The sequence below is a fragment of the Oryctolagus cuniculus genome, chromosome 16, assembly GCF_964237555.1.
Source record: "Oryctolagus cuniculus chromosome 16, mOryCun1.1, whole genome shotgun sequence".
Taxonomy (NCBI): domain Eukaryota; kingdom Metazoa; phylum Chordata; class Mammalia; order Lagomorpha; family Leporidae; genus Oryctolagus; species Oryctolagus cuniculus.
The window spans coordinates 62,757,150-62,782,588 of NC_091447.1; the positions used below are offsets into that span (position 1 = coordinate 62,757,150).

General features: G+C 56.6%; 1 protein-coding gene across 8 annotated transcripts in view; it reads right to left on the reverse strand.

Annotated features, from left to right (window-relative positions):
- CACNA1A (calcium voltage-gated channel subunit alpha1 A) overlaps window positions 1–25,184 on the reverse strand; it is a 209,231-nt gene extending 184,047 nt beyond the window's left edge. For 5 of the 8 annotated variants that reach the window (XM_070058404.1, XM_070058405.1, XM_070058406.1 and 2 more), the window contains exons 1-2: window positions 24,884–25,184; window positions 14,570–14,890 (exon numbers count right to left, since the gene is read on the reverse strand). In XM_070058404.1, the coding sequence (XP_069914505.1) occupies window positions 14,570–14,802 (233 nt within the window). In that variant the 5' untranslated portion in view covers window positions 14,803–14,890; window positions 24,884–25,184. The remainder of the gene's footprint in view (window positions 1–14,569; window positions 14,891–24,883) is intronic. The other 3 variants (XM_070058409.1, XM_070058410.1, XM_070058407.1) reach the window with 2 other exon arrangements.
- Between the last annotated feature and the right edge of the window lie 255 nt (window positions 25,185–25,439).

Genomic DNA, 25,439 nt, shown 5'->3' on the forward strand with positions numbered 1-25,439 from the left:
TGTGCACACAGCTGCGGTGTCCTTGCTGGCTGTTCTGCCCTTTCTCTCCGTGCGATGACAACAGCGAAGTCATCTCGCGTCCAGATGGTAGCCAGACTGCCACCGAAGTTAACGGACTTAAAGTTCACCGGGACTTGTGCAGAAAAAAAAAAAAAAGAAAGAAAGAAAGAATCCTGTGAATTCTGAGACGAGGGTGTTACCAGGCTGGCTGGCACCGTCCGGCCTCAGAGCTGACCACTCAGGGATGAACTTCCCACTTGCTGGGCCCTGCGGGGACCCCTCCCCGGGGCTGCAGGCCCAGGGCGCTGGGGCAGCGCTGTTCCCGGAGGAGCAACGCGCAAGGCAAGATTGAACACCCCCCCCCAACGCTCTCTGCTGCCCCCAGAGGCCCTCGCAGGTTCTTCCAAAGGCGGCTCACTCCCTAATTTAAGGGCTTTTTTTCCCCTCCTGCCCCGGGGTTGTCTGGGGTCTCCCCATGAAGCATCTGAATTCTTGCTTTTGGAGGTGCCTCTGCAGAGAGCCCAGTGACAACGGACTTGGACAGATCCTGTGGGCGTCTTCAAAATCTTTAGACAGAAGGAATCTCTCTCCCCTCCTCCTCTCCCCCGCTTCTCTCTCTCTCTCTCTCGCTCTCGCTCTCTCTCTCGGTCTCCCTCCTCTGAGGACCCGCTATGGAACCCGGATACATCTTTCAGTGAATTCACTCTGAGCAGCTCTCCCTAGTATTAAGTGTTCGCTCTCCACATTTCAATTTGAGAGACAGAAGCAGAGGGGATGAGCTTCCATCCGCCAGTTCCCCTCCTCCCAAGTGCCCACAAAGTACCCCCCTCCTCCCCACGCTGGGGTCTGGAGTTCCACCCAGGTCTCCCACATGAGTGACAGGGACCCAAGGACTTGAACCATCACCTGTACATCTGCAGGGAGCCAGAGTCAGGAGATGGAACTGGGCATCGAACCCAGGCCCTCAGATAGGAGGTACAGGCACCTTAACTCCTAATCCAAACACTGCCTGCCCTGTATTAAATATTCCGGCCTGTATCAAGGGATTGCTACAATTTTCTCACTTAGTACCAACTGTAAACATCGCTGGTAATGGCTACATTTCATTACTTACTCTACTTTTGTGAGTCTTTAACTTTAAAAGTGCCCCTGAGTGGATACTTATTTGCAAATATGTAATCATTTATTCAAAAGGCAGAGTGACAGAGAGGGAGGCGTGTAGGGTCTTCTACCCTGTGGTTTCACTTTCCAAATGGCTACAATGTCTAAGAGCTCCATCCAGGTCTCCCACCTGTGTAGCAGGTGCACAAGCCCTTGGGCCATCTTCTGCTGCTTTCCCAGGCGCATCAGCAGGAAGCTGGATTGGAAGTGGAGCGGCTGGGACTCGAACCGGCGCCCCTATGGGATGCCTGGTGCCCCTCTAGAACAGGCAACAGATACTGAGGGCGGCTGAGGTGCCGCAGGGATGTGGCGTGCCATCTGGAGACGCTCAGAGCTGTCTCCCAGGTCAGGTGGCATCCACACAGAGATTCTAAGGCAACGAGAAATGTAGCCATTAAAGAAAAAAAAAAAAAACTGGGGGCCAGTGCTGTGATGTAGCAGCTTTAGCTGCAACCGGCACACGGCTGTCCCCACCGGTACGAGTCCCAGCTGCTCCATTTCCAATCCAGCTCCCAGCTAACGTGCCTGGGAAAGCAGCAGAAGATGGGTCCACCTATCATAGTAGACCCTGATAGAGTTCCAGGGTCCTGGCTTCAGTCTGGCCTGGCTCTGAGCCATTGTACCTATTAGGGAGTGAACCTGCAGATGGAAGATCTGCCTGCCTCTCTCTCTCTGTCTCTCTCTCTCTCTCTCTGTCACCCTGCCCTTCAAATAAAATAACTCATTAAAAAAGTCTGCAAGAACAGCATGTGAGAAGGCCCTGCGGCAGCAGTTCTTGGTGTGCACAGCAAAGCAGGCAGGGGCAGCCTCACCTGGTGTGCGGCTCACGGTGGAGCCTTTGGGGGAGGTCATCCGTCCCAGGCGCGCACAGGTGGACACGGGATCAGAAGCGGGGAGACCAGGAAGAGGCCACCGCACTGATCCAGGTGGGAGCTGATGGGGGGCCCAGGTGGGTGACTTCTGGGTATGTTAGGAGGCAAAGCAGACAGGTGTGGCTCATGGACTGGGCACAGAGAGAGAGCGGGGAATCTGGGGAGAGGGACGAGGTCTCCGCTTCTGCAAGAGGGAATCTGAGGACCCCCCCCCCTTGCCGCTGCTCCTCCCCCCCCCCCACACCCTTCCCCCAGACCAGGAACCGTGCATACGCAGGGTGTGTGTGGAGCGAACTGAGCCATGGGTGGCCATGTGAACCCGACTACATCCACCCACCGTCGTCCAAGTTCCCCTCAAAACTCTACCCACACCCGTGTCCCAGGAGACCCCACTGTCTCACACCTTGCCCAGCAATGATTAAGCTCCTACTGTGTTCTGAGTGCTGCACTTGACACCTGTCCTGGGCCGTCTCAGAAGTAACATGAAGAATTCAGTTCTTTCTCTCCCTCTCAGGGCCCAGCGGGAACAGAACTACCTTTCCCAGCCTCCTTTGCAAGGAGATAGGATCCCTGGGAACCATACTGCCCCCGTGAAAACATAAGGGCTCCAGGGTGTCATTTACCCTTCAGGTCCTGTGTGAAACACAGATGTGGTGTCTGGAGCCACAGCAGCCATATTGTGCCTGACCACGAAAGAAGGGCCAAGCCAACCTTGGCCACAACACGCTTTGGTCATGGTAGCATTTTCTTTCAGACACAGCCAAATACAATTCTCCATGTGTTGTCTTTTTATCTGCCTGTTTCTCCACATTAGACTTCATGAGGGCAGAAGCTACGTCTCTTTAGCGCTATGAACCCTCACAACAATATCAGACGAATTACTAAATGCATAAAAGAGCTCTATGTTTGCAATGGAAAGAACCAGGTCTTTTCCCAATGTCCCAGTGCTTGCTGGGGGCACCTGGGAGCTGTCCCCCTCCCGCCACACCCCAGGCTTTCAAAAGGAATGCCTAAAGCTCGCGATGTTTTAGCCACTTAAATTTGGGGGCTGCCGTGGAATCCGGCTTCAGATTTGACAGTGAAAGGGAGCCCCCTGGCCGCTCAGAGCGGCGGGGGTCACAACCGACATCCCCCACGTCTGCCCTCCCGCCCCGTATCCACTCCTCCCCCTTCTCCCTGCAGACCCTGGAGCAGTCACCGCTCTTCGGCGGCTGCGGGAGACTCCGGACCCCGGCTGCGTCACTGCGCCCCCCCCCCCCCGTGAATAAGTTCCGCGTGCTGCCCAGGAGGGGCGCCAGGCAAGCACCATCGGCCACACGCGGGCACACTCTGCCGCGCGCCTGAGCGAGGTTAGCATGCCCCGCCCCCCACCCCAACTCCAACCTCCTGTCCCCCACACTCTGATCAGCTGTTGGAGCCCTGGAAATCCTCCTCCCATAGCCCAAGGCTTGGCTCCTCCTTCCCCTCCCGTCCCCCCCTCTACCATCCTCCCCCCCCCTTCACCCCTTCTGCTCAGCCTCTGGTCTGCACCACGGAGCCTGCCCTGAGTTTGCTCCCTACCTGACTCCACCATCAGAAACCGTGGCCCCGGTTCTTGGTGTTTGCAGGGTCAAGTTGGGGGGTGGGGGCAAGACACATAGCAAGTGCTTGATATCGTAGGGTGAGGGGTTAGGTGGGTGACTGGGCGGGTGATGGATGGGTGGGTGGGTGGGTGATTAGATACATGGATGGACTGGTGTATTTATGGACCGATGGGTGGATGTGTGGCTGGTCAAATACAAGGGAGGATGTATGTAGGACTTCATGGAGGACGGATGGATGCATTCATGGACAGATGGGTGGACGGGTGGGTGGGTGGGAGAGGAAGGAAGGGGAACAGACGGGTTAACTTCTTCAGTGTTCTCAGCGTGAATTTCTGGCTCCAAAGGAAACCAGAGATGCCCTCCGGTTTGACAGCCCTGCCGCGGGAACTCGCATGATGCCCTGTTTCTCACGCGCCTTTGCGCTCCAGGACTTGAAATCCGCTTGGTGGGGAGCAGATGATGGTGTGGAGGCTACGATGGCAGAAGACACGTGAATGAGCCAGGTGGGACGAGACGACATCACACCACACACGCCCCGAAGAAGTGACATTTGAGCTGAGATCTTGGACATTTGGATTAAAAATTGAACGGGGCAGGATGCCAACTTCCTGCCAAAAATCAAGTCCAACTAAGATCAGAGTGTGCTCACTGCTAGGGGCAGCCGAGTTTCAGGATAGATTAGTCGGAGCCATTGTGCTAGAACAACCACGTGCGCCTGGGGCCTGACAAAATACAGGTGGTGCTTAGACCGACGACAAGGGGGCCATTTGCACTCTTAATAAGAGAAGAGCAATTAAGGTTGTCCCGAGATGTCATTTGTCACCTACCAAATGGGCAGGGCCAGGGGCCCACCAGGAGAATCCCACCCACTGCGGGTGGGAGTGGAGAACGGCGCAGCCTCCACGAGGGGTCTTCGGCTGTGCCCGGATACATGGAATTCCCTTGGTGAAATCCCTGACCCAGCAATGGTGACGTGTCTCTTTAAAATGACGTGGGGGGCAGCACCGTGACATAGCAGGTAAAGCCGCCGCCTGCAGTGCCTGCATCCCATATGGGTGCTGGTTCAAGTCCCGGCTGCTCCACTTCTGATCCAGCTCTCTGCTGTGGCCTGGGAAAGCAGTGGAAGATGGCCCAAGTCCTTGGGCCCCTGCACCCACGTGGAAGGCCGCGAAGAAGCTCCTGGCTCCTGGCTTTGGATCAGCGCGGCTCCAGCCATTGCGGCCAACTGGGGAGTGAACCAACGGAAGGAAGACCTCTCTCTCTCTCTCTCTCTCTCTGGAACTCTTTCAAGTAAATAAATAAATCTTAAAAAAAAAAAAAAGAAAGAAAAGGCAGCAGAGAAAGAGAAGGAAGGAGATGGAGAGAGGGAGAGAGGGAGGGAGGGGGAGAGAGAGAGAGAGAGAGAGAGGTCTTCCATCCACTGGTTCGCTCTCCAAAAGCCCACAAGAGCTGGAGCTGAGACTGGCCCAGGAGCCAGGAGCTCCATCCAGGTCTCCCATGGTCTCAGGCACTTGGGCCACTGGCTGGATCAGAAACAGAGCAGCCAGGACTCAAACCAGCAGCACTCTGATATGGGACACGGGTGTCATGGGGGGCAGCTTAGCCCACTGAGCCACGACTCCGGCCCCCATAGCTCTCATTACATCACAGTACCACAGGGAGTCTACACAACCCCAGTGATGTCGGTGCAAAATAAGTATTGAACAAGGCGAGCCAGTGTCTACTAATGCCCACAGCGTGGGACCCGGTCAGACCAGGAGGGATTGGACGCTTGTCTCTGCCATTTGCTGTGTACTTACGGCCTCATGTTGAACGTGTATCAGAAACCAGGGATTCATTCTTAGCTCCTGGATACAGCCATTCCTGAAACCCACATTTCAAACAACTTACGCCAATAAATCCCTCAATCCTTTGCAACCCAGGTCTGTTGGAATTACATTTCTTTGTCTCTTAAAACTAAAAGTGTTCTCAGGCCGGCGCCGCGGCTCACTAGGCTAATCCTCCGCCTAGCGGCGCCGGCACACCGGGTTCTAGTCCCGGTTGGGGCGCCGGATTCTGTCCTGGCTGCCCCTCTTCCAGGCCAACTCTCTGCTGTGGCCAGGGAGTGCAGTGGAGGATGGCCCATGGGAGACCAGGAAAAGCACCTGGCTCCTGGCTCCTGCCATCGGATCAGCGCGGTGCGCCGGCCGCAGCGCGCCGGCCGCGGCGGCCATTGGAGGGTGAACCAACGGCAAAGGAAGACCTTTCTCTCTGTCTCTCTCTCTCGCTATCCACTCTGCCTGTCAAAAAAAAAAAAAAAAAGTGTTCTGACTGATACCCCTGGGCCGACCGTCCTTTCCAGCTGGGTTCAGGGCTCTCTCCACCAAGAAGCCTTCCTGGACTCCACAGAGCCAGCCTAGGGCTTCCCACTGCTCTCTCAACATGGGTTCCCGATAGCATCCACACCCCTGGGGCAACAACCCTAGCACTTGCCCCTGTTTGGGGACACGGCCACACCCAGGAAGGTAGGCACTGCTGCGTTGATTGAATGGGAGCTTGAAGGATTAAACAGTAAATGGGCACCTGCCTCTGACAATGGGTTTACAGCCTGCAGCTCCGGGGGCTACAGGGCATCTGTTTGTGCTCCAGCCTCCCATAAAACAGCAGGCAAGGTGCATGGGGAAGGGAAGGGAGAGGGGGTGCAAAGCACTGTGAAATCCATGCACACCAGGAGGACTTCAAAAAACCGGTGTTGCGGTACAGGCTGTGACAGCAGCATCTCACAGGGGCATCGGTTCAAGACCCGGCTGCTCCACTTCCGATCCAGCTCCCTGCTCATGCACCTGGGAAAGCAGCAGCAGATGGCCCAAGTGCTTGGGCCCCTGCACCTGCGTGGGAGACCTGGAAGAAGTTCCTGGCTCCTGGTCTGGCCCAGCCCCAGCCATTGCAGCCATTTGGGGAGTGGACCAGAAGATGGAAGACCTCTCTCTCTCTCTCTCTCTCTCTGTAAGTCTGCCTTTCAAATAAATAATAAATCTTTACAACAATAATAATAAAAATCAACAAATAGCAGGTAGGCTTGCGCCCAAGCAAGCTGCCCTGGGAGATGATGAGGGGGCGGGGCTTAGGCCCCAGCCTGGCTCCCACCCCCAGGAGGAAGGAGCCAGCGGCTCCCTGCCCGGGCCAGCAGGAGCCGCCAACCTCAGCATTTTCTCACCGGCGAGCTTTGGAAAAACCTCCAAGTTGGGAGAGGAAGAGAAGAACTGGCTAGCTGGTGGAAAAAAACTGCTTCCCAGGCAAAAAAAAAAAAAAAAAAACACAGCTCTTATGGGCTCCAAATTCACCAACCCCAGGGAAGCTGGACAGACTCCCACCATGCATCCTGGCGCTCTGAGACCAAAGCAAAAAATACAGAAATGTGCTGTGACAGCCTCACCCACAGCCCCTGCCTCCGATGAAAATAGAGCTCCCTTTAAAAAGAAAAAAAAATTTTTTTAAACTGTCTAAAGAATAGTTAACCCAGAAAGTGTTCCCAAGAAAACTGGGTAGGAGGAGAACTCCGAGGGGGAGGCGGAGGGAAGGCAGGAGACACAGACCTGACCGTGCACTTGACCTTGTCTGCAAGGGGATGGAGCCCCGTGGCACACACAGCTTGTCAGCCAGCCATCATCCTGGCTGGCCCTGGCTGTGGGTGGGGGGCGGACTACAATCCCCAGCAGCCCTTGCGGTTTCGCGTGGTCATGTGACTGGTGAGCCCAGAGCCGGAAATCTCCAGGGCTTCTTCCGGGTCCTGACCCTAAGGGTTCGGGTGGGTCTGTGTGTGGCTGTAGGCCAGCCGAGGGCGCCCTGGGCTCCGCGGCCGGGACCCACCCTCTCCTGCCCACCCACCCATCGCTCACCTGCTTGACGGGCAACCCCGACCTTGGCGCCTCACCCAGGCTTTGGGTTGCAACTCAGCACTCAGGGGGCGCCCACAGCGAACCGAGCACTGGCACCACGCCGGCCTGGGGGCTGCGGTGGGCCAGAGGCTCTGTACTTGCACAGCTCAAGGTCGGGTCAAGGTCAAGATGCTTACAGGGGGAGAAAGTCAGAGCCACCAGAGGGCTGGGCCACCCTCCTTGGGAGGGCTCCGTCTACACCAGCTGGTGCACGGACATGGATGCCCACGTGTCTCCGCCTACACCCGCTCCCTGGGTGCGGAGGGAGGTGTCGCGGCTTTGGTGCATGGGCCTGAGCAGAAGCCCCCCCACCCCATCCCCCTTGGCGGCTGCAGAGACCCAAAGGCGTGGAAGGCCAAGTTCACCCCACGTGGCACTGGGCTCCTTCCCCCCCCCCCCCGCTTCCTGTGGCCCCCTGGGCGCTCCTGGTTCTCGGGACCTCAGCCCTGCACTGGAGCGCTCTCTCTCTCTCTCTCTCTCTCTCTCTCTCTCTCTCGGGCGGGCCTGGGTCTGCACCTTGCAGACGGTGGGGGGCCAAGGCCTTATCCTCCATCTCTCAATGAATGGATGACCAGGCCGAGCAATCCATCAGCAAACGATTCCTAAAAGGTGACTTACAGATCCATACATGATCCACACGTGACAGAGGCTGACTGACAGATAAGCAAGTGATGAATGATACAAAAATGACAGCTGATAGCTGATTGATAAATGCAAAGATGATCGTTCAATACATAAGTGATGGATGGTTGACAGGTAGCTTAGTGATTGATGTACTACGGCGAGGACGCCAACCAGCACTCCCGTGTGGGATGGTGGCGCCCCCAAGTGGCAAGCTTAGCACACTGCACCACAAGGCGTTTCTAAGCCCTGGGGACCGGGGAGTGGAGGCAGAACCTGCACCCCACCCCCCAAGAAGTCAGACACGGCCCAGGGGACAGGGGGTTTCCTGTGAGGAGGTGGATATCGGACAGCCAGATTCGGGAACAGCATTCTGGGCAGAAGGAACAGCAGCTACAAAGGCCTTGGAAACACAGGGAGCAGCACGGGCCCAGAGAGCGAGCAGCAAGGGCGCAGGTGTAGGCCCAGCCGGCTCGGGCGGCTCCCTGTGCAGCCAAGGGGGTTGAGGCTCCTCCCTGTAGGTTAGCCCCACTCCACAGATGGGCAAATCGAGGCACAACAGGGCGGAGGGACCCCTGCCTGCCTTCTTCCACCAGCGGCAGCACAAGAAGACTGAACCCTATCCCAGACTGGCTATCCCAGACGGTCAGCGCCGCCCCTAGCCGAGCCGGAGCCCCACCCTCCCGCCCCTACTCCCTCCCTGTGAGCCTCTCCCACACCTGTAAGAAGAAACAGACACAGACGCCATGATGATTCAGGAGACCTGGATTCCTGCCCTGGGGCCAGGTACCACCAGAGGCAAGAGAGCCGCAGCGCCCCCTGCTGGTCGGTCCTGGTGGCTGCACGCAGGGGAGAAGGGCGTGGCCTGCTTTCTGGGCATTTAACCAACCGCCCCGGGCTGGTGCAGCCCAGGTGTGCACAAACCTCTTCTAGAAAGGGTCCCTGATGAAGTATTTCCAGGTGTGAGGGCCAGGCGCGCCAAGAGCAGCTGCAACAAACACCGCTTCCGCAAACGGGGCTGCATCTCGGTAAAACCTTTCTGGGCGCTGAGCGTTGAAGGCCCCAGGACTGTCATTCGAGGTGGGCGTTGTGGCGCCGCAGGCGAAGTCGCCACTTGGGACTGCATCCCATATAGGAGTCCTGGGAGGAGCCCGGCTGCTCTGCTTCCAATCCATCCCCCTGCTAATGCGCCTAGGGAGGCAGCAGGCGGTGGCCCAAGTATTCGGGCCCCTGGCACCCACGTGGAAGACCCGGGTGGAGCTCCTGGCTTCCACCTGACCCAGCCCTGGCTGTTGAAAGCATTTGGGGAGTGAACCAGCAAAAGGAAGACCTCTCTCTCTCTCTCTCCCTCTCTCTCTCTCCCTATCTCCCTCCCTGCCTTTCAAATAAGTACTTTGTGAATGCAACTTTTAATGCTTTTTTGATTTTGTCCAACCACTGAAAAATATAAAAGAAACCGTCTCAGCCTGCAGTTTTGGGGAGCCACATCACCACCTAGTGGGCAGCATTGGGAACTGCAGGTGACAGCAGGTGTACCTGGGGTTGGATGGGGGCCCGGGGTCTCTGTAGCTTGTTGGCCTCTGTTCTAGAAGCTAGGAACACGGCAAAGAACAAGCCAGGCAAAAATGAGAATACAGAATCCCAACAACATAAAGAGCCAGGTACATAATACTCTGAGTTGGTTCTCAGTGCTAACGAGAAAAATAAAGGGGCTGGGTTCTAAATGGGGTGGTCACTTGAAGAGGAACCCCTCAAGGCAAGGAGACAGGAAGGGAGTTCTGTGGATCTCTGCAGGAAAAGAATATTCCAGAACAGTGCAAAGGCCCACTGGTTCACTCTACAAATACACACAAGAGCCCAAAGCTGGGAGCCCAGAGCCCCATCGGGGTCTCCCACGTGGCTGGCAGGCCCTAAGCACTTGGGCCCTCACTGCTGCCTCCCAGGGTGGGCGTGCACAGGAGCTGGAGCCAGAACTTGAACCAGGCTCTTGATCCAGGATGCTGGTGCCCCAGATGCCTGGCTCCAGGTTAGATTTTTTTTTTAACCAACAGTTCCATATAATTCTGATTTTCCCCACCACCATAAACCGTGGGCCTGTGTGATTGCAGGGGGGAATCTTGGCACAGAGGCGGGGTCCCCGATATTTGTGAGGTAAGGAGATGACGGGGAGGAGGGAGGAGGGAAGAAGGGAGAAGTAGGGGAGGGAAAGAGAGGAAGAGGGAGGAAGGCGTTGAGGAAGCTGTGTCCTGCCCAGGGCCACACGGAATTCGCAGCTTATACACCAGCCAGCTGTCGATGGCTGGATCTAAAGTCCCACCTGTGGTTGCCTTGGTAGGACCAGATGAGATGATTACACGGGCCCTTTTATGTGGCCGCCTCCCACTCCGGTTTTAAACCTAATCTCTAGATCACCTAGGATACACTGTGGAAACAGCTGCTACACTGTGGCATTTAGGGAATTGTAACAAGGAAAAACTCTATTTGCTTTAGCTACATCTGCAATCAACACAGAGACTGGAGTATTTGGTGCACGTTAGCAACAATGTAACACCTGCAGTTGGTTCAATCCCCAGACTTATTCAAACTTCCATCTCTGGCATTTTTTCATTTGTGTTTGTTTTATTTGAAAGGCAGAAGAAGGAGAGAGAGGGAGGGAGGGGGAGAGAGAGAGAGAGAGAGAGAGAGAGAGAGAGAGAGAGAAGGAGGGAGAATCATCTACTGATTCACTCCTGAAATGCCCACAATGTCTGTGGTTAGCTTGGGGCTGAAGCCAGGAGACAGGAGCTCCATCCGGGTCTCCCACATGAGTGGCAGGGGCCCAAGCACTTGAGCCATCACTGCTGCCTCCCAAGATACAGATTAGCAGGGAGCTGGATCCAAGGCAGAGAGGCTAGGACTGGAGCCACGCATCCCAAGCAGCGTCTTAGTTGATGTGCAAAATACCTGGCTCCTGGGAGGCAGGCGACTTAACAACCAGGCTAACACATACCCTGGGAGGCAGTAGGTGATGGCCCAAGTACTCAGAGCCCTGCCACTCACGTGGGAGACCTGGGTGGAGCTCCTGGCTCCTGGCCTCAGCCTGGCCCAGCCCTGACTATTGGTGGGCATTTGGGGAGGAAATCCGTACATAGGAGCTCTCTCTGTATCTGTCTGTCTGTTTGTCTGTCTGTCTCCCCCTCCCCATCACTCTTTCAAATAAATAAATATTTTTAAAATAATCACCTGGGGCTGGCGCTGTGGTACAGTGGGTAAAGCTGCCACCTGCAGTACCGGCATCCTATATGGGCGCCAGTTCAAGTCCCAGCTGTTCCTCCTCCAATCCATCTCTCTACTATGGCCTGGGAAAGCAGAAGATGATGGCCCAAGTCCTTGGGCCCCTGCACTTGCGTGGGAGATCCAGAGGAAGCTCCTGGCTCCTGGCTTCGGATCAGCCCAGCTCTGGCTGTTGTGGCCATTTACTCTCTCTCTCTCTCTCTCTCTCTCTCTCCCTCCTTCTCTATCTGTATAACTCTGACTTTCAAATAAATAAGTAAAATCTTTAAAAATAATAATAATTAACCAATCCATTTCTGGAAATCAGAAAGAGGAAAATGGACATATGACACAATGGACATATGACACAAGCCTGAAAGAATCCTAACAATTAACCAACAGTGTGATGGTAGTGTGATGCTTTTCCCTCCATCCTTGGTGTATCTGAACATTTTCAGAAAAAAAGAGCTCTTATAAAACACAATATAGTCCTCCCAGCCCTCTTGTCCATGGTCTCTTTTTTTAAATTTTTCTTTATATATTTGAGAGGCAGAGCGATGAGAGAGAGAGCGAGCGAGTGAGCGCTCCCCATGGATGGATTCCCTCCCCAAATGCCCACCTTGGCCCAGGATGGGCCAGGCTGAAGCCAGAAGCCTGGAGCTCCATCCAAGTCTCCCGTGTGGGTGGCAAGGATTTGGGGTGTAGGCATCTGGGGCTTGAACCAGCACATAGGATCTTCTCGAATAAATACAAAATAATTTCTAAAAGTTTAAGAAGTTTGGAGCTCACAACCATAAAAACACGGTAAGTTTTGTGTGTGTGTGTGTGTGTGTGTGTGTGTGGTGCTAGAAGACAGCAGGAGTTGGAAACCGAGGCCGGGTTTGACCGTGGAAGGGAGGCTAGTGCAGAGTTGGTGCCGTAAGCCACGGACCCCAATTCTCAACACACACACACACACACACACACACATTGGGCCTTCTATTCTCTCACTGTGGGAGTCATACAAAGAAGCAAAATCTATGCCACATTCTGCTGTCCACGCTCCTTGGCCAAAGCAGTGAGAGTCTAGGTTTTGGATTCCGGCAGCACTGGGTTCAAATCCCAGGCAGCCACTGTCCAATGACTTCTGCTCTCCCAGCCTCCAGTCTTGACCCAACAACAGAGGACAGTGCAGAATCCGATGCAGGACAGAGCCCCAGCAAGCGGCAAAGTGCTTAGAGCTGTGGCTCGTGTCCAGTAAGTACCTAATGAGTACTGGTTTTCCCTGGCGCCGGTTTGAGTCCCAGCTTCTCCACTTCTGATCCAGCTCCCTTCTAATGCACCTGGAAAAGCAATGGAAGATTGTCCAAGTGCTTGGGCCCCTGCACCTGTGTGGGAGACCCAGATGGAGCTCCTGGCTCCTAGCTTTGGCCTGGTCAGTCCTGGCTGTTGTGGCCATTTGAATCAGTGCATAGAGAATCTCTCTCTGTGTGTCTCTATCTCTGTCTTTCTCTCTTGCTCTCTCCTTCTCTGTGTGTGTGCAACTCTGCCTTTCATATAAATACATCTTTAAAAAAAGAAAAGAGAGAGAGATCAGGGGGAGAGTTTAGATACTTGGAGGCAGGGGAAGGGAGAGGAGAGAGAAGGTCGGTCCTGGAGAGAGAAAAATGGAGGAACCGTGGTCAACACTGGAGCCGAAGGCAACAGGTGTGCCTGGGTCACTCAAGGAATGATGGAGGGAGGGAGGGAGGGATGGGTGGACGGGTAGCAGGTGCATGGATGGGTGGATGGATTGATGGACGGGTAGCAGGTGTGTGGACAGATGAGTGGGAAGACGGATGTGAACACGAACGATGGATGGGTGGGTGGACGGATGGACACATAGACAGAAAGATGGATGAGGGAGTGAGGGAGTGTGTGGATGGAGAGGAAAGAAGATTAACAGGATTAGGGCCACCACCCGGCCCCCGCTGCAGTGCCAGAACGCGCCACCAGGTGTCAGTAGAACCTCAGCGAGAACGCAGCGAGAGGCCGGGCTGCTGGCACCTGACCCCGCGTGCTGAGCCTTTCTGAGTCACATAGCTTCCTTCCACTTTGCGCCCCTCGGGCTCCCTCGGCGGCAGAAAGGGAGATGAGACCAGTCTGACGCACTGGGTGCTGGGAACCGACGTCTCCACGCGGAGAAGGTGGGAGAGTAGATGCCGGGGACCCCTATCCTGAACCCTGTCCGTGTCCACTCCCGCTGCAGCCCCCTTCCCGGCGGTCCCCAGCTCTGCCCTCTGCCCGAAAAAGCTTGTGAGGGGTTAAAAAAAAGGCATAGAAAAACGCAACCGCCGTCCCGCTGAGCACAGAAGGCCATGGAGGAGGCCCAGACTGGGGGGCCTGGTGACCCTCACGCCACCCACATCCCATCCTCACACAGCCTGCACCCAGCGACCTCACCGTGAGGGACAGACAGGGAGGCCGCGGCACAGCCAGATGGACAAGATCCCCCAACCTGCCATCCTACTGTCTCCTACCACTTTTGGGGTCACTGGCCTAGAGAGAGGGGGGCCCCCAGAAGTCAACCAGAGAATCACATTCTTCCCAACTCCTTCCTCTGCCCGGAACACAAACTTCTATCTCTGCAGATTTAAACCCAGTGCTGGGGGCAGAAGTGGGGTGTCAGCCAGGGACCAAGCCGGCCCACGAGGACCCTCACAGCGCCCCTAGGAGGGGCCTCTCTGCTACACACTCACACGGTACTGTTGGGGCACCTCTGGGGTTCCCGGGGCTGGTAGGGGAGCTGTTTGGACACTTCAGGCAGGAGGCATCAATCAAGTGCCAGACAGGGATTCTAAAGAGCTTTATCCACACATGGAATTGGCCAGACTGAAGCCCTGACCTGCCCGACCCCCACCTGCCCAAGCCCCACCTGCCCGACCCCCACCTGCCCAACCCCCGCCTGCCCGGCAGCCCGAGCCCCACCAGCCCGAGTCCCACCTGCCCAAGCCCCGCCTGCCCGACCCCTGCCTGCCCACCTGCCCAAGCCCCACCTGCCCGACCCCCGCCTGCCCGACCCCGCCTGCCCGACCCCCACCTGCCCGCCAGCCCGAGCCCCACCAGCCTGAGCCCCACCTGCCCAAGCCCCGCCTGCCCAACCCCGGCCTGTCCCCCACCCCCACCCACCCGTGTCTGTACTCACTCCCATTCTTTTCTCCTGGCTTGGGGTGTGCTGTGGATTTTGTGCGCCTGGTGAGCCAAGATGACATCTCGGTGGTCGACCACGCCCCCCCGGCGTTTCAGAGGGTGCCCCTTGCAGCCGCTGTTCCCCCTCCACTGGGGCCATGGGCCCCCCAGGGTGTCGTCATCAAGACGTGGGGGCCCCAGGGCGCGGCCGTGCAGGGTGACGTCATAATAATTGGGAGGGGACAGCATGGGGTCGGGGACCCAGGGGGACGTCGTCAACCATGGGCTTCGCTCAGAAATCCCAGGGTCTTCTGTCTCCAGCCCAGTGGAGTTAAAGCTAGAGGAAGCGAGAGAGAGCGAGAGGGAGAGGGAGAGAGAAGCAGAGTGAGGGAGAGGCAGAAGCAGAGGTGACGGGGAGAGATGGGAAGAGGCTGCCCCGCCCTCCTCCCCAGGAAGGCAAAACCCACCCTATCCCTAGCCAGGCCAGGGTTTAGCAGGTTCCTTAGCAACTTGGGGCCCTGGAAATCTGCCCAGCAACGGAGGCCACGTGACAGAGATAGCGGCCAGGAGCCCGTGTTGCCCAACACCTGTTCCCTCCCCTAAGTGCGAGCCTCAGAGCCTGGCAGGCAGAAGTTCTTAGAGCCTTGGTGTTGCCCTCTGCAAAGTGGGCGGCCCAGATCTGCCCACTCGTTCTCCTCTAGACCTGCGGGTCCTGCGAGCTCCAGGAAGGCAAAAAAGTGGTCAAGTTCAGGGGCCGGCGCTAGGGCGTAGCAGGCAAAGCCACCGCCTGCAGAGCTGGCATCCCCTATGGACGCCGGTTCAAGTCCTGGCTGCTCCACTTCCGATCCAGCTCTCTGCTATGGCCTGGGAAAGCAGTGGAAGATGGCCCAAGTCCTTGGGCCCCTGCACCCACGTGGGAGATGTGGAAGAAGCTCCTGGCTCCTGGATTCGTATCGACTCAGCTCTGGCCGTTGCAGCCATCTGGGGAGTGAACCAGCGGATGGAAATCCTCTCCCTCTCTCTCTACCTCTCTCTACAACTCTGTCTTTCAAATAAATTAAAATTTAAAATATTAGTTGTTTAAGAGGAAGAGAAACAGAGGAAGCTCCTGTCCTGTGGTTTACTCCACCAAATGTCTACAACAGCCACGACTGTGCAAGGCCTAAGTTATGAGCTGGAAACTCATTCTGAGAGTCTCTCACATGAGCAGCAGGGACCCAAGCACTTGGGCCATCGCCTGCTGCCTTCCGAGGCGCATTAGTAGGGAGCTGGATCAGAAGTGGAGCAGCCAGGACTCAAACCAACACCCATCTGGGATGCCAGCACTGCAGGCAGTGGCTTTACCTGCTGCACCACAGCACTGGCCCCAAAACCCCGCTCTCAATAGTGCATGTATCAAGTGTTTCGTATGCTGCCAAACTGTATCCCATGATGCCGGGAAGAAAAGGGGGTAAAAAGGCATTTTCTTCCCATTTGACAGAAAGTAAAACTGAGGACAGAAGAGAGACAAGTGTCTCACACATGCCACAGCCAAGCCTTACAGTGAGGTCATGCTTCTACCTCCTGGAATTGTCCCCTCCGCCTCCTCACCTCCCCCCTCAAATAGTCTCACTGCATGCACGTTAAAGAAAGACTCCAAGAGCAGCCAGTGAGCTGAGCAGTTAGGACGCCCTCCTCCCATATCAGCAGGCCAGAGCTCAGTGCCCGGCACTGGCGCCTGACTTCAGCTTCCTGGGAAGCAGCAGTGGCTTAAGGACTTGGGTCCCTGTCACTCACAAAGACCTGGATCCCCAACCAATCCCAATCCCAGCAGTTGTGGGAATTTGGGGAATGAATCTCTCTCTCTCTCTCTCTCTCTCTCTCTCTCTCTCTCTCTGTCAGCCAGCACTGTCACTGGCATTGGAACACTGGAATAAAATCTGTGTCCTGTGGGACAGTCTCATTCCCCTCCCCTCCCCTCCCCTCTCCTCTCCCCTGCTCTTTTCTGTCCAGTGGGTTCCAGGTCCCCCTGGCCTCCTCCTCTCCCTCCCCACTTCAGCTTCGCACCTGCTAGTCTCTCTTCCGTGAGTGCTTTTCCCCAAGTCTCCAAGAGGCCAGCTGCTACATTTCATTCAAGGCCATCCTGCCCAATCTGACACCCTGGCAGGTGCACCCGTCTCAGCCTCTTGCAAGGACTTCCTCGGGGCGTTTCTAAGGGCTGGGGTCACAGCGTTCCCCCCCTGACACACACACAGGGTGTCAGCTCCCCACAAGTAAGAGTCCCCGTCTGTTCCATTTATCATTGAGTCTCCAGCATCTGAGGTAATTCTTGCCTGGATGGACAGATGGATGGATGAGTGGGTGGGTGGATGGATAGATGAATGGATGAATGGATGGATGATGGACAGGTGGGTGGATGGATGGATGGGTGGATGGATGGATGGGTGGATGGGTGGATGGACAGGTGGATGAATGGGCAGATGGATGGGTGGACAGGTGGATGGATGGATGGATGATGGACAGGTGTATGGATGGATGGATGAATGGATGGATGATGGACAGGTGGGTGGATGAATGGATGGGTGGATAGATGGATGCGTGGATGGGTGGATGGATGGATGGGTTGATGGGTGGATGGATGGGTGAATGAATGGATGGATGATGGGCAGGTGGATGGATGGATGGATGATGGACAGGTGGATGGATGGGTAGATGGGTTGATGGGTGGATGGGTGGATGGATGGATGATGGACGGGTGGATAGGTGGATTGATGGGTGGATGGATGGATGGATGGATGGGTGGATGGATGGATGATGGATGGGTGGACAGGTGGATGGACAGGTGGATGGATGGATGGCTGATGGACGGGTGGACAGGTGGATGGATGGGTAGATGGGTGGATGGGTGGGTGGATGGACAGGTGGATTGATGGGTGGATAGCTCTGGGGTTCTCAGAAAATTATTCAGATCTCCGAGGTTTTGCTTTCTTTCCCACAACATGAGGATAATAAGGACAGCCATCTTGGTGTCCATGGGAGATGGGCTCCTGGAACTCTGGCCAAGACCAAAACCTACCCATGTGTGAGTTCCTTCTAGAAACGGTGCACTGAATAGAACCTACGCACATCCTCCTGTATATAGTTTAAACTTTTTAAACTTTATTTTTATCTATCTGAAAGGCAGAGAGAGAGAGAGAGAGAGACAGAGAGAGAGAGAGCGCTTCCATCCACTAGTTTACTCCCCAAATCCCTGCAACAGTCAGGGGTAGGTCACATTGAAGCCAGGAGCCCAGAACTCAACGTGCATCTCCCGATGTGGGTGGCAGGGCCTCAGCCACACATGCCATCACCGCTGCCTCCCAGGGGGACACTGGCAAGAAGATGGGTTACAAGCAGCGCCAGAACTCAAACCCATGCACTCTGAAACGGGGCACGGGCACCCCAAGTGACAACTCCAAGTGCCCGCTTCCTCCAGTACATTTTAAATCATTTCTAGATGTTCTACACCAGGGATCTTTAAAGAGTTCATGGCAGGGCCAATGTTGTGACACAAAGGGTTAAGCCACTGCTTGTGACACCCACCTCCCAAACGAGAGCGTCAGCTAGAGTCCTGGCTGCTCCACTTCTGATCCAGCTCCCTGCTGATGCACCTGGGAAAGCAGCAGAAGATGGCCCAGGTGCTTGGGCCCCTGCACCCACGTGGGAGACCCGGATGGAGCTCCTGGCTCCTGGCTTCAGCCTGGCACAACCCTGGCTGTTGTAACCATCTGGGGAGTGAACTAGCAGATGGAAAATTCTCTCTCTCTCTCTCTCTCTCTCTCTCTCTCTCTCTCTCTCCCTCTCTCCCTCCCTCTTTCTATCTCCTCCCTTGCTCCCTCCCCCTCTCAGCTCTGATGCACTGCCTTTCAAATAAGTAAACGAATAACCCTTTTTCAAAAAGACTTTGTGGAAAGTGTGTATCGTGAAAAAGCTATGAGTGTGGATTTCCAAATTTTTTTTTTGCACCAGAATCAACTGATCTTTTGATTCTATTCTCCATGAACCTCTTTGGAAGCCCTCTCATAATGTGTAGTACAATAGACACGCTGTGTAGGTGGTTGTTCTATTGTGTTTTTAGGGACTCGTGACCGGGGGTGGGGTGGGGAGGCAGTCTGCACACGTTCAATGCAGGTGCAATTTCTTTTTCTCCAAATATTTTGGCCCATGGTTGGTTGGTTGAACCCACAAATGCAGCTCTCATGAACGCAGAGAATCAATGAGAGAGGTCAGCGACCTCAGCCCAGCCCCGGCTGTCAGCTGTCCCACTGACTTGAGACAGGAGGATGGGGCCAACTCTGCAAGCTGCCCCATGGGTATACACCCGGGGGGAGGGGCGCCCCCCAGCTAGGTGTGGGTCCCTGGCACCAGGTGTCCTGCTCCCTCCCTCGCCCTCCCTCTGTTGCCCAACAGCAGCCAGCAGACAATGAGGGGGAAAAGCAAACAGAAGAAAACAAACAGTGCGGAAACTTCAGCCATGGAAACCGGCACCGGCGGCGGCGGCGGCGCCACAGCAGAGAATCCCACACCAGGTACGGTGTGGATCCACCTCGCATTCCCGAGTCCATGTGAAAACCATGCCAGAGAGAGAGAGAGAGAGAGAGAGAGAGAGAGGCTGACCCCCATCACCAAAGCTGTACCAGTCTGTTGCTATGGCAACCTCAGGGCATCCTTGGAGATGGCTCTGACTCATTGGGCATGGAGGGAGGGACCGCAGGTTAGACAGGGAGAGAGGAGGGAGGCTTCCTTTTTTTTTTTTTTTTGACAGGCAGAGTGGACAGCGAGAGAGAGACAGAGAGAAAGGTCTTCCTTTTGCCGTTGGTTCACCCTCCAATGGCCGCCGCGGCCAGCCCACTGTGGCCGGCGCACCGCGCTGATCCGATGGCAGGAGCCAGGAGCCAGGTGCTTTTCCTGGTCTCCCATGGGGTGCAGGGCCCAAGCACCTGGGCCATCCTCCACTGCACTCCCTGGCCACAGCAGAGAGCCGGCCTGGAAGAGGGGCAACCGGGACAGAATCCGGCGCCCCGACCAGGACTAGAACCCGGTGTGCCGGCACCGCAAGGTGGAGGATTAGCCTAGTGAGCCGCGGCGCCGGCCAGGGAGGCTTCCATGACCAACACCGCCCTCCCCTGCCGCAGCTGTGCCCAGCACCAGGCTTCACCACCCACAGGTGAAACCAGCAGTGACGACCGAGGACAATGACTAAAAAATGGGCCACTTAAGTTGAAAGATACATGGGCTCATCAGGCCCCATGAGCGGAACCATATCCCAACTGCGTGCCCTATGTCTTTCCTCCAAGGAAATACAAATAGGGCCAGACAGGTGCCCATGGTGGGGGGTGGCAGGGAGCCAAGTCCTCAAGCCCTCCCCCTGCTGCCCTACCCAGGGGGAGCATGAGCAGGCAGCTGGGACTCCATCCCGGGCCCTCCGAGGTGGGACGCGGGAGTCCCAATGGCATCTTTTTTTGTTTTCTTAAAGATTTATTTATTTATTTGAAAGTCAGAGTTACACAGAGAGAAAAGCAGAGACAGAGAGAGAGAGGTCTTCCATCTGCTGGTTCACTCCCCAATTGGCTGCAACGGCCGGAGCTCTGCTGATCCGAAGCCAGGAGCCAGGGGCTTCTTCCAGGTCTCCCACGTGGGTGCAGGGGCCCAAGCACTTGGGCCATCTTCCACTGCTTTCCCAGGCCATAGCAGAGAGCTGGATCGGAAGTGGAGCAGCCAGGACTCGAACTGGCGCCTCAGGCCAGGGCGTTACCCCTCTGTGCCACAGCACTGGCCCTGAAAATAAATCTTTAAAAAAAAATAGGTAGCTAAAAAAAGAGCATCTACGCTTGAAATCGCATCTCCTCTCTTCCTCTCCCCCCGTCTTGCACTCGCTCTCTGATCCTTTTTCCACCTGCTTAGAGCCCAGGTACTGGAACCTCTTAACCCAGCCCTGTGCAAAAGAGGTGTTACTCAGACCCATGAAAATGCTTTCATCACATAAATAAACCTTTAAGGAAAAAAAAAAAAGCTTTCTCGGCTGCACCCAGAGCTGCAGAGTGTGGCACAGGAAGCAGAGAACCCGGACACCACTTCCTGTCGGCCTGCAAATGCACCTGTCGCTTTCCAGTGGGCGTTTTATGGGACCGAGAGAAAACAGAGATTTCCGGGCCCTGGGCAAACAGTGTCTGCTGCCGGTAGCCAGGGACCAGGCAAGTGTTAGGGATTTGCCTGGCATTAAAAGCTCTTAAGTGGGGGCCGGCGCTGTGGCAGCGGGTGAAGCTGCCACCTGTGACGCCAGCATCCCGGATGGGCGCCGGTTCCAGTCCCGGCTGCTCCACTTGCGATCCAGCTCTCTGCTGTGACCTGGGAAAGCAGTGGAAGATGGCCCAAGTCCTTGGGCCCCTGCACCCACGTGGGAGACCTGGAAGAAGCTCCTGACTCCTGGCTTCAGCCTGGCCCAGCCCTGGCCATTGAGGCCACCAGGGGAGTGAACCAGTGGACAGACTCTCTCTCTCTCTCATCTCTTCCTCTCCCTCTGTAACTCTTTCAAATAAATAAGTAAATCGATCCAGGCAATAGGCAGAAGTAAAGGCTTGTGTGTGAATTCAGGCCACATTTCAAGGCCACTCCATTCCAGACCACGTAGATTCCCCCCACCCCTCCCGTTGCCACATCTCTGCACAGCCAAGCAGAGAGCAAGGTGACCAAAGACACGAAGCCAGGGCCATCGCCTGGGGCTCCACAGACACGGAACAGAGCTCAACGAGACCGCCAGGCCAGATGGCTGAGAGCAGCAAACCCACGGGGCCCTGGGTCTGGAAAAGTCCACGCCTGGCTGGGGAATAAACCCAGCCCAGCCCTTCTCCCTGACCACCGGCCTGTGGCTTCCGCGGAGAGACACACGCAGGAGGGGAGACTCCCCGGCAGGGGGCGCTGTGGGGCAGGATCAAGGCGACAGGGGACCGGGAAGCTGCCTGTCACTTAGCTACGGTGGCCACAAGGGACGTCCTAAGAAAGGTATATTTCAGTAAAGGCCTGACATAGGCGAGAGGGCACAGCCAGGGGAACCAGTTCCGAGGAAGTCAGAACAGCCTGTGCAAAGGCCCTGTGGCTGGGGCACGCCCGGTGTGCTCAAGGAGGAGCAATGAGGAGGCCAGCGCAACCCGCGATGGTGCGAATGACGGGAGTGAACGGCGAGGGCAGGGTCTCAGCAGCCTCGGAGAGAAAGGCGGCAGTGAGACGGGAGACGCAGAGAGCTCTGAGCAGAAGCGTGTGCGCTGACTCGGGTGTTCACAGGTGCCCTCTCGCGGTCAGATCTGCTAGAGACCTAAACCTGGGCTCCTTCCTTCTGCGGTGCTCCCCTGGCTGTGCAGGGATCCTCACTGCCCCAGGCGGATGGACCACCCACGGGAACGTCCACCTGCCCACCCAAGGTTACTCTCGACTGTCCGTCCTTTGGGGTCCCTCCCAGGGGTCCATGAAGGGGTTCCGCCCTTGCTCCTCACTGCCTAACGCCCTCTGCCCTCGGACAACCCTGAATCCACTCCTTGAATGCTCCTCCCTCTCCCAGCTCCAAAGCAACCACTGGATTCCTCCAGAAAACTCGGCCAGTGCCTGCACCGCACACTCACCCCTACCCCCAGCCCCTGGGCCTCCCCTGGTCACAGGACAGAGGTCTACCTGGTCAGAGGCACTGCAAAGGGGGCGCCTCCACCACACCAACCAAGCAATGACTGAGCGGCGTTGTCGGGCGAATGCCTCCATCTCTGCCCCCCGGCCCCGCCTGGGCACTGGATCTGCTACCTTATGCTGTATGACCTTGGGTCAGTGGCTCTACCTCTCTGAGCCACCGTTTCCTCACGTGTAGTTTTGTCAAGGCACCTGGAGGTGCCCAGGGCCGCGTGGATGTCAGTGACATCATTTCCGGCCATACAAAATGATCCACTGAAAAATCAGCCTGCCCATTGGCCGGACTGAGTTCTGGGTCCCCCCCCCTGCCAGGCCAGATCCCATGATTCCGCGGGTCTTGCACGGCCCCGCGGGCTGGATGTTCCCCATGCCTGTCTTATATCTCCAGGTTCCACACCCAAGGATTCAACCAACCATGGTCGGGCAATTAGCAGAAGACCACAACCCATTGCACCTGCACCGAATCATTATCCTAATTCCCTAAACCGCACCGGAGAGCGACCATTCACACAAGTGAGAGGCAGTGCGCGTAGCAAGCGGCTGCCCAACCCACTGCACCACGGGCTGACGCCACAGGCATTTATTTTTGTGCAGAAACAATGACAAAAAAAAAAAAGTGAAAATCCATGCCTATAAGGAGTCTTCTAAGAGTTCATGGAAATAATTATGCATGTTGGGCCGGCACTGTGGCATAGCGGGTAAAGCCCCCGCCTGCAGCACCGGCATCCCATATGGGGGCCGGTTTGAGTCCCAGTTGCTCCACTTCCAATCCAGCTCTCTGCTATGGCCTGGGAAAGCAGTGGAAGATGGCCCAAGTGCTTGGGCCCCTGCACCCACGTGGGAGACCTGGAGGAAGCTCCTGGCTCCTGGCTTCGGATCGGCGCAACTCTGGCCATTGTGGCCAACTGGGGAGTGAACCAGTGGATGGAAGACCTCTCTCTCTCTCTCTCTCTCTCTCTCTCTGCCTCTCCTTCTCTCTCTGTAACTCTGACTTTCAAATAAATAAATACATCTTTAAAAAAAAAAAAAAGCTGCACTTAATGGTTCCTCCTACCTGTCCCAGTCAATCAATCATCCCTCCTCCTCCCCCTCCTCCTCTTCTGTCCAACAAACTTGGCCTTGCCTGGGGGGGAGCCAGGAAAATCCTCTCTCCACGAGCCCCTGCCTGTCTGTGTTAGTGAAGACAACCCCAGCGGAAAGATCCAGGAATAGAATGTGGCTTGCCCTTGGCACTCATTGGGGTGAAAAAAAAGTAAATAAATAAATAAAACCCTCTAGATCCGAGCTTTCAACTTCCGTAAGGACTTTGCAGGTTCACGTCCAATATCAAGTGCAGCCTGAGCCCTAGGGGCCGCTCCCTACCTCTCAGGCCTCAGCTGAAGTCTTCATCGTCTCTACTGATGCCTGCATCCGGGAGGGAAAACGCCCCCTGGGGGAGAGCCAGCGCCTGAGACTACGGAGTTGGGGTGGGAGGGTAATTCCTGCAGCCTGAGATTGGGGTACCGGGGTGCCTGGGTGCTGGGGTGCAGGAGCGGGCCGAGAAACCCCATGGGAAGAGAAGAGCTGCTGGCGGCTGTAGGGGAGCCGCGATGCCTACCACGGCCCTAAGGTGGCCCCAGATTGGGTGAGCGCGGTGCCCGGGGAAGGTGCCCGGGGAAGGCGTCCCTGAACTTGGCCACCTTGGAGACCTCGCTGAAAGCTTTTCAAGGCACCTTTGGTGTTGAGAAGAGGAGAGGCGAGGTGTCGCGGGTAGACAGAAGTCTCTGGCCTCCCTCTGGCCGGTTCAGCTTTCAGATCAGTCTTGGGGGGGGGGGGAGGTGAGGAGGGACCTGAGCAGGTGCCCCAAGTCTGCCCCACAGCTGGTCTCAGCCTCTGACCTATGAGGCCGTCAGCAGCCAGATAGGAGGGAGACTGAAGGAAAGGGGGGAGGGACCCTGAGAGAGGGAGGGGGGCCCACTCAGCACCTCCTCCCCCCAGACAACTCGGGTCGGGAAAAAAAAGGGAGGAGGGGCGCCTGCACTCAATACTGCAGGGTCCCGGGGACTTCCCGAGGCCCTGCCATGGTCCCCCACGCCCCCACAAACCGCGTCTGCCACCTCTCTCTCTACCCCATGCGTTCACGCGGCACTGAGCGGGGCGCAGGAAAGGAGATCCGGGACGGCGCGGGAAGTTCTCTCTGGGGTCCGCTAAGCTGCGGGAGGGAGCTGGGGGCCTACACAAGTCCCAACCCCCGCCCCTCCATCCGTTCCCCTCCTTCAGGCGGCCTGAAAAGTAGAATTTGACTTCCGACTGGGAAGATGCCCCCTGTCCAGGAGCAGGTGGCTTGCTTGGTGGGGGGTGGGGGGGATGGGGGGGGGGGTGGGCAGCCCGGCAAATGGATGCTAAGGGCAAGTTGGAAGAAAATGGATCCTTAAGAAACAAGTAGAAGCCGGCGCGTGATGCACCCCTAAAAAGGAAAAGGGGTGGTTGAAGACAGAAAAAAAAGTGGAATTTGACCCGGGGTAGGGGGTGGGGGGGCGCGGACCCTGCTCACCCACCACTCACCCAGCCACCCACCACCACCGCTAACAAGGATTTGTCCTCAGAAGGGGAGCTGGGAAAGATCCCAGATGCTAGTAGCTCCGGGCACCCCACTCACCTGTCTACTGGGCAGCAGCGCAAGCCCTCCGGGCGTCCCGAGGGTCCCACGCCGTCAGCCCCCAGGGGTCCAAGGCATATGCCACGCAGGCATCCATGGCTCACTTAAGGGAAAGGGGTGGGGGTGGGAGGCTGGTCCCGCGAGAGAGGGGGGGGAGAGGGAGGAGAGAGGGCTGGGAACAACCGTGTGTGTTCCCACAAAGGTGGACTGAGCCGAGCTGGCCAAAAGCAAAACAAATTAAAGAGGCGAGGGAGGGGGAGAGGGAGAGGGAGGAGGAGGCTATGAGGAAGAGATAGGGGAGGACCCAGCTCGTTCATCGGCGATAGCTTCCAGCGGGGGCTCCCGGTCCAGGAAGCACCCCTCGGAGCGGGCCACCCCCTTGGCCCCTTAAGGGAGGGAAATTAAAGAGATGTCTCTCTGTCTCCTCCACGCGGTGACTTCCCGGCGCGGAGCCAGGGCTGGATTCTCAGAAAGAGATCCCCGCCCCCCGCCCCAGCCCCTGAGCGGAGGGGAAAGGGCTGGGGGGGTGGGGTAGGAAAAGATTCTCTCTCTTTTG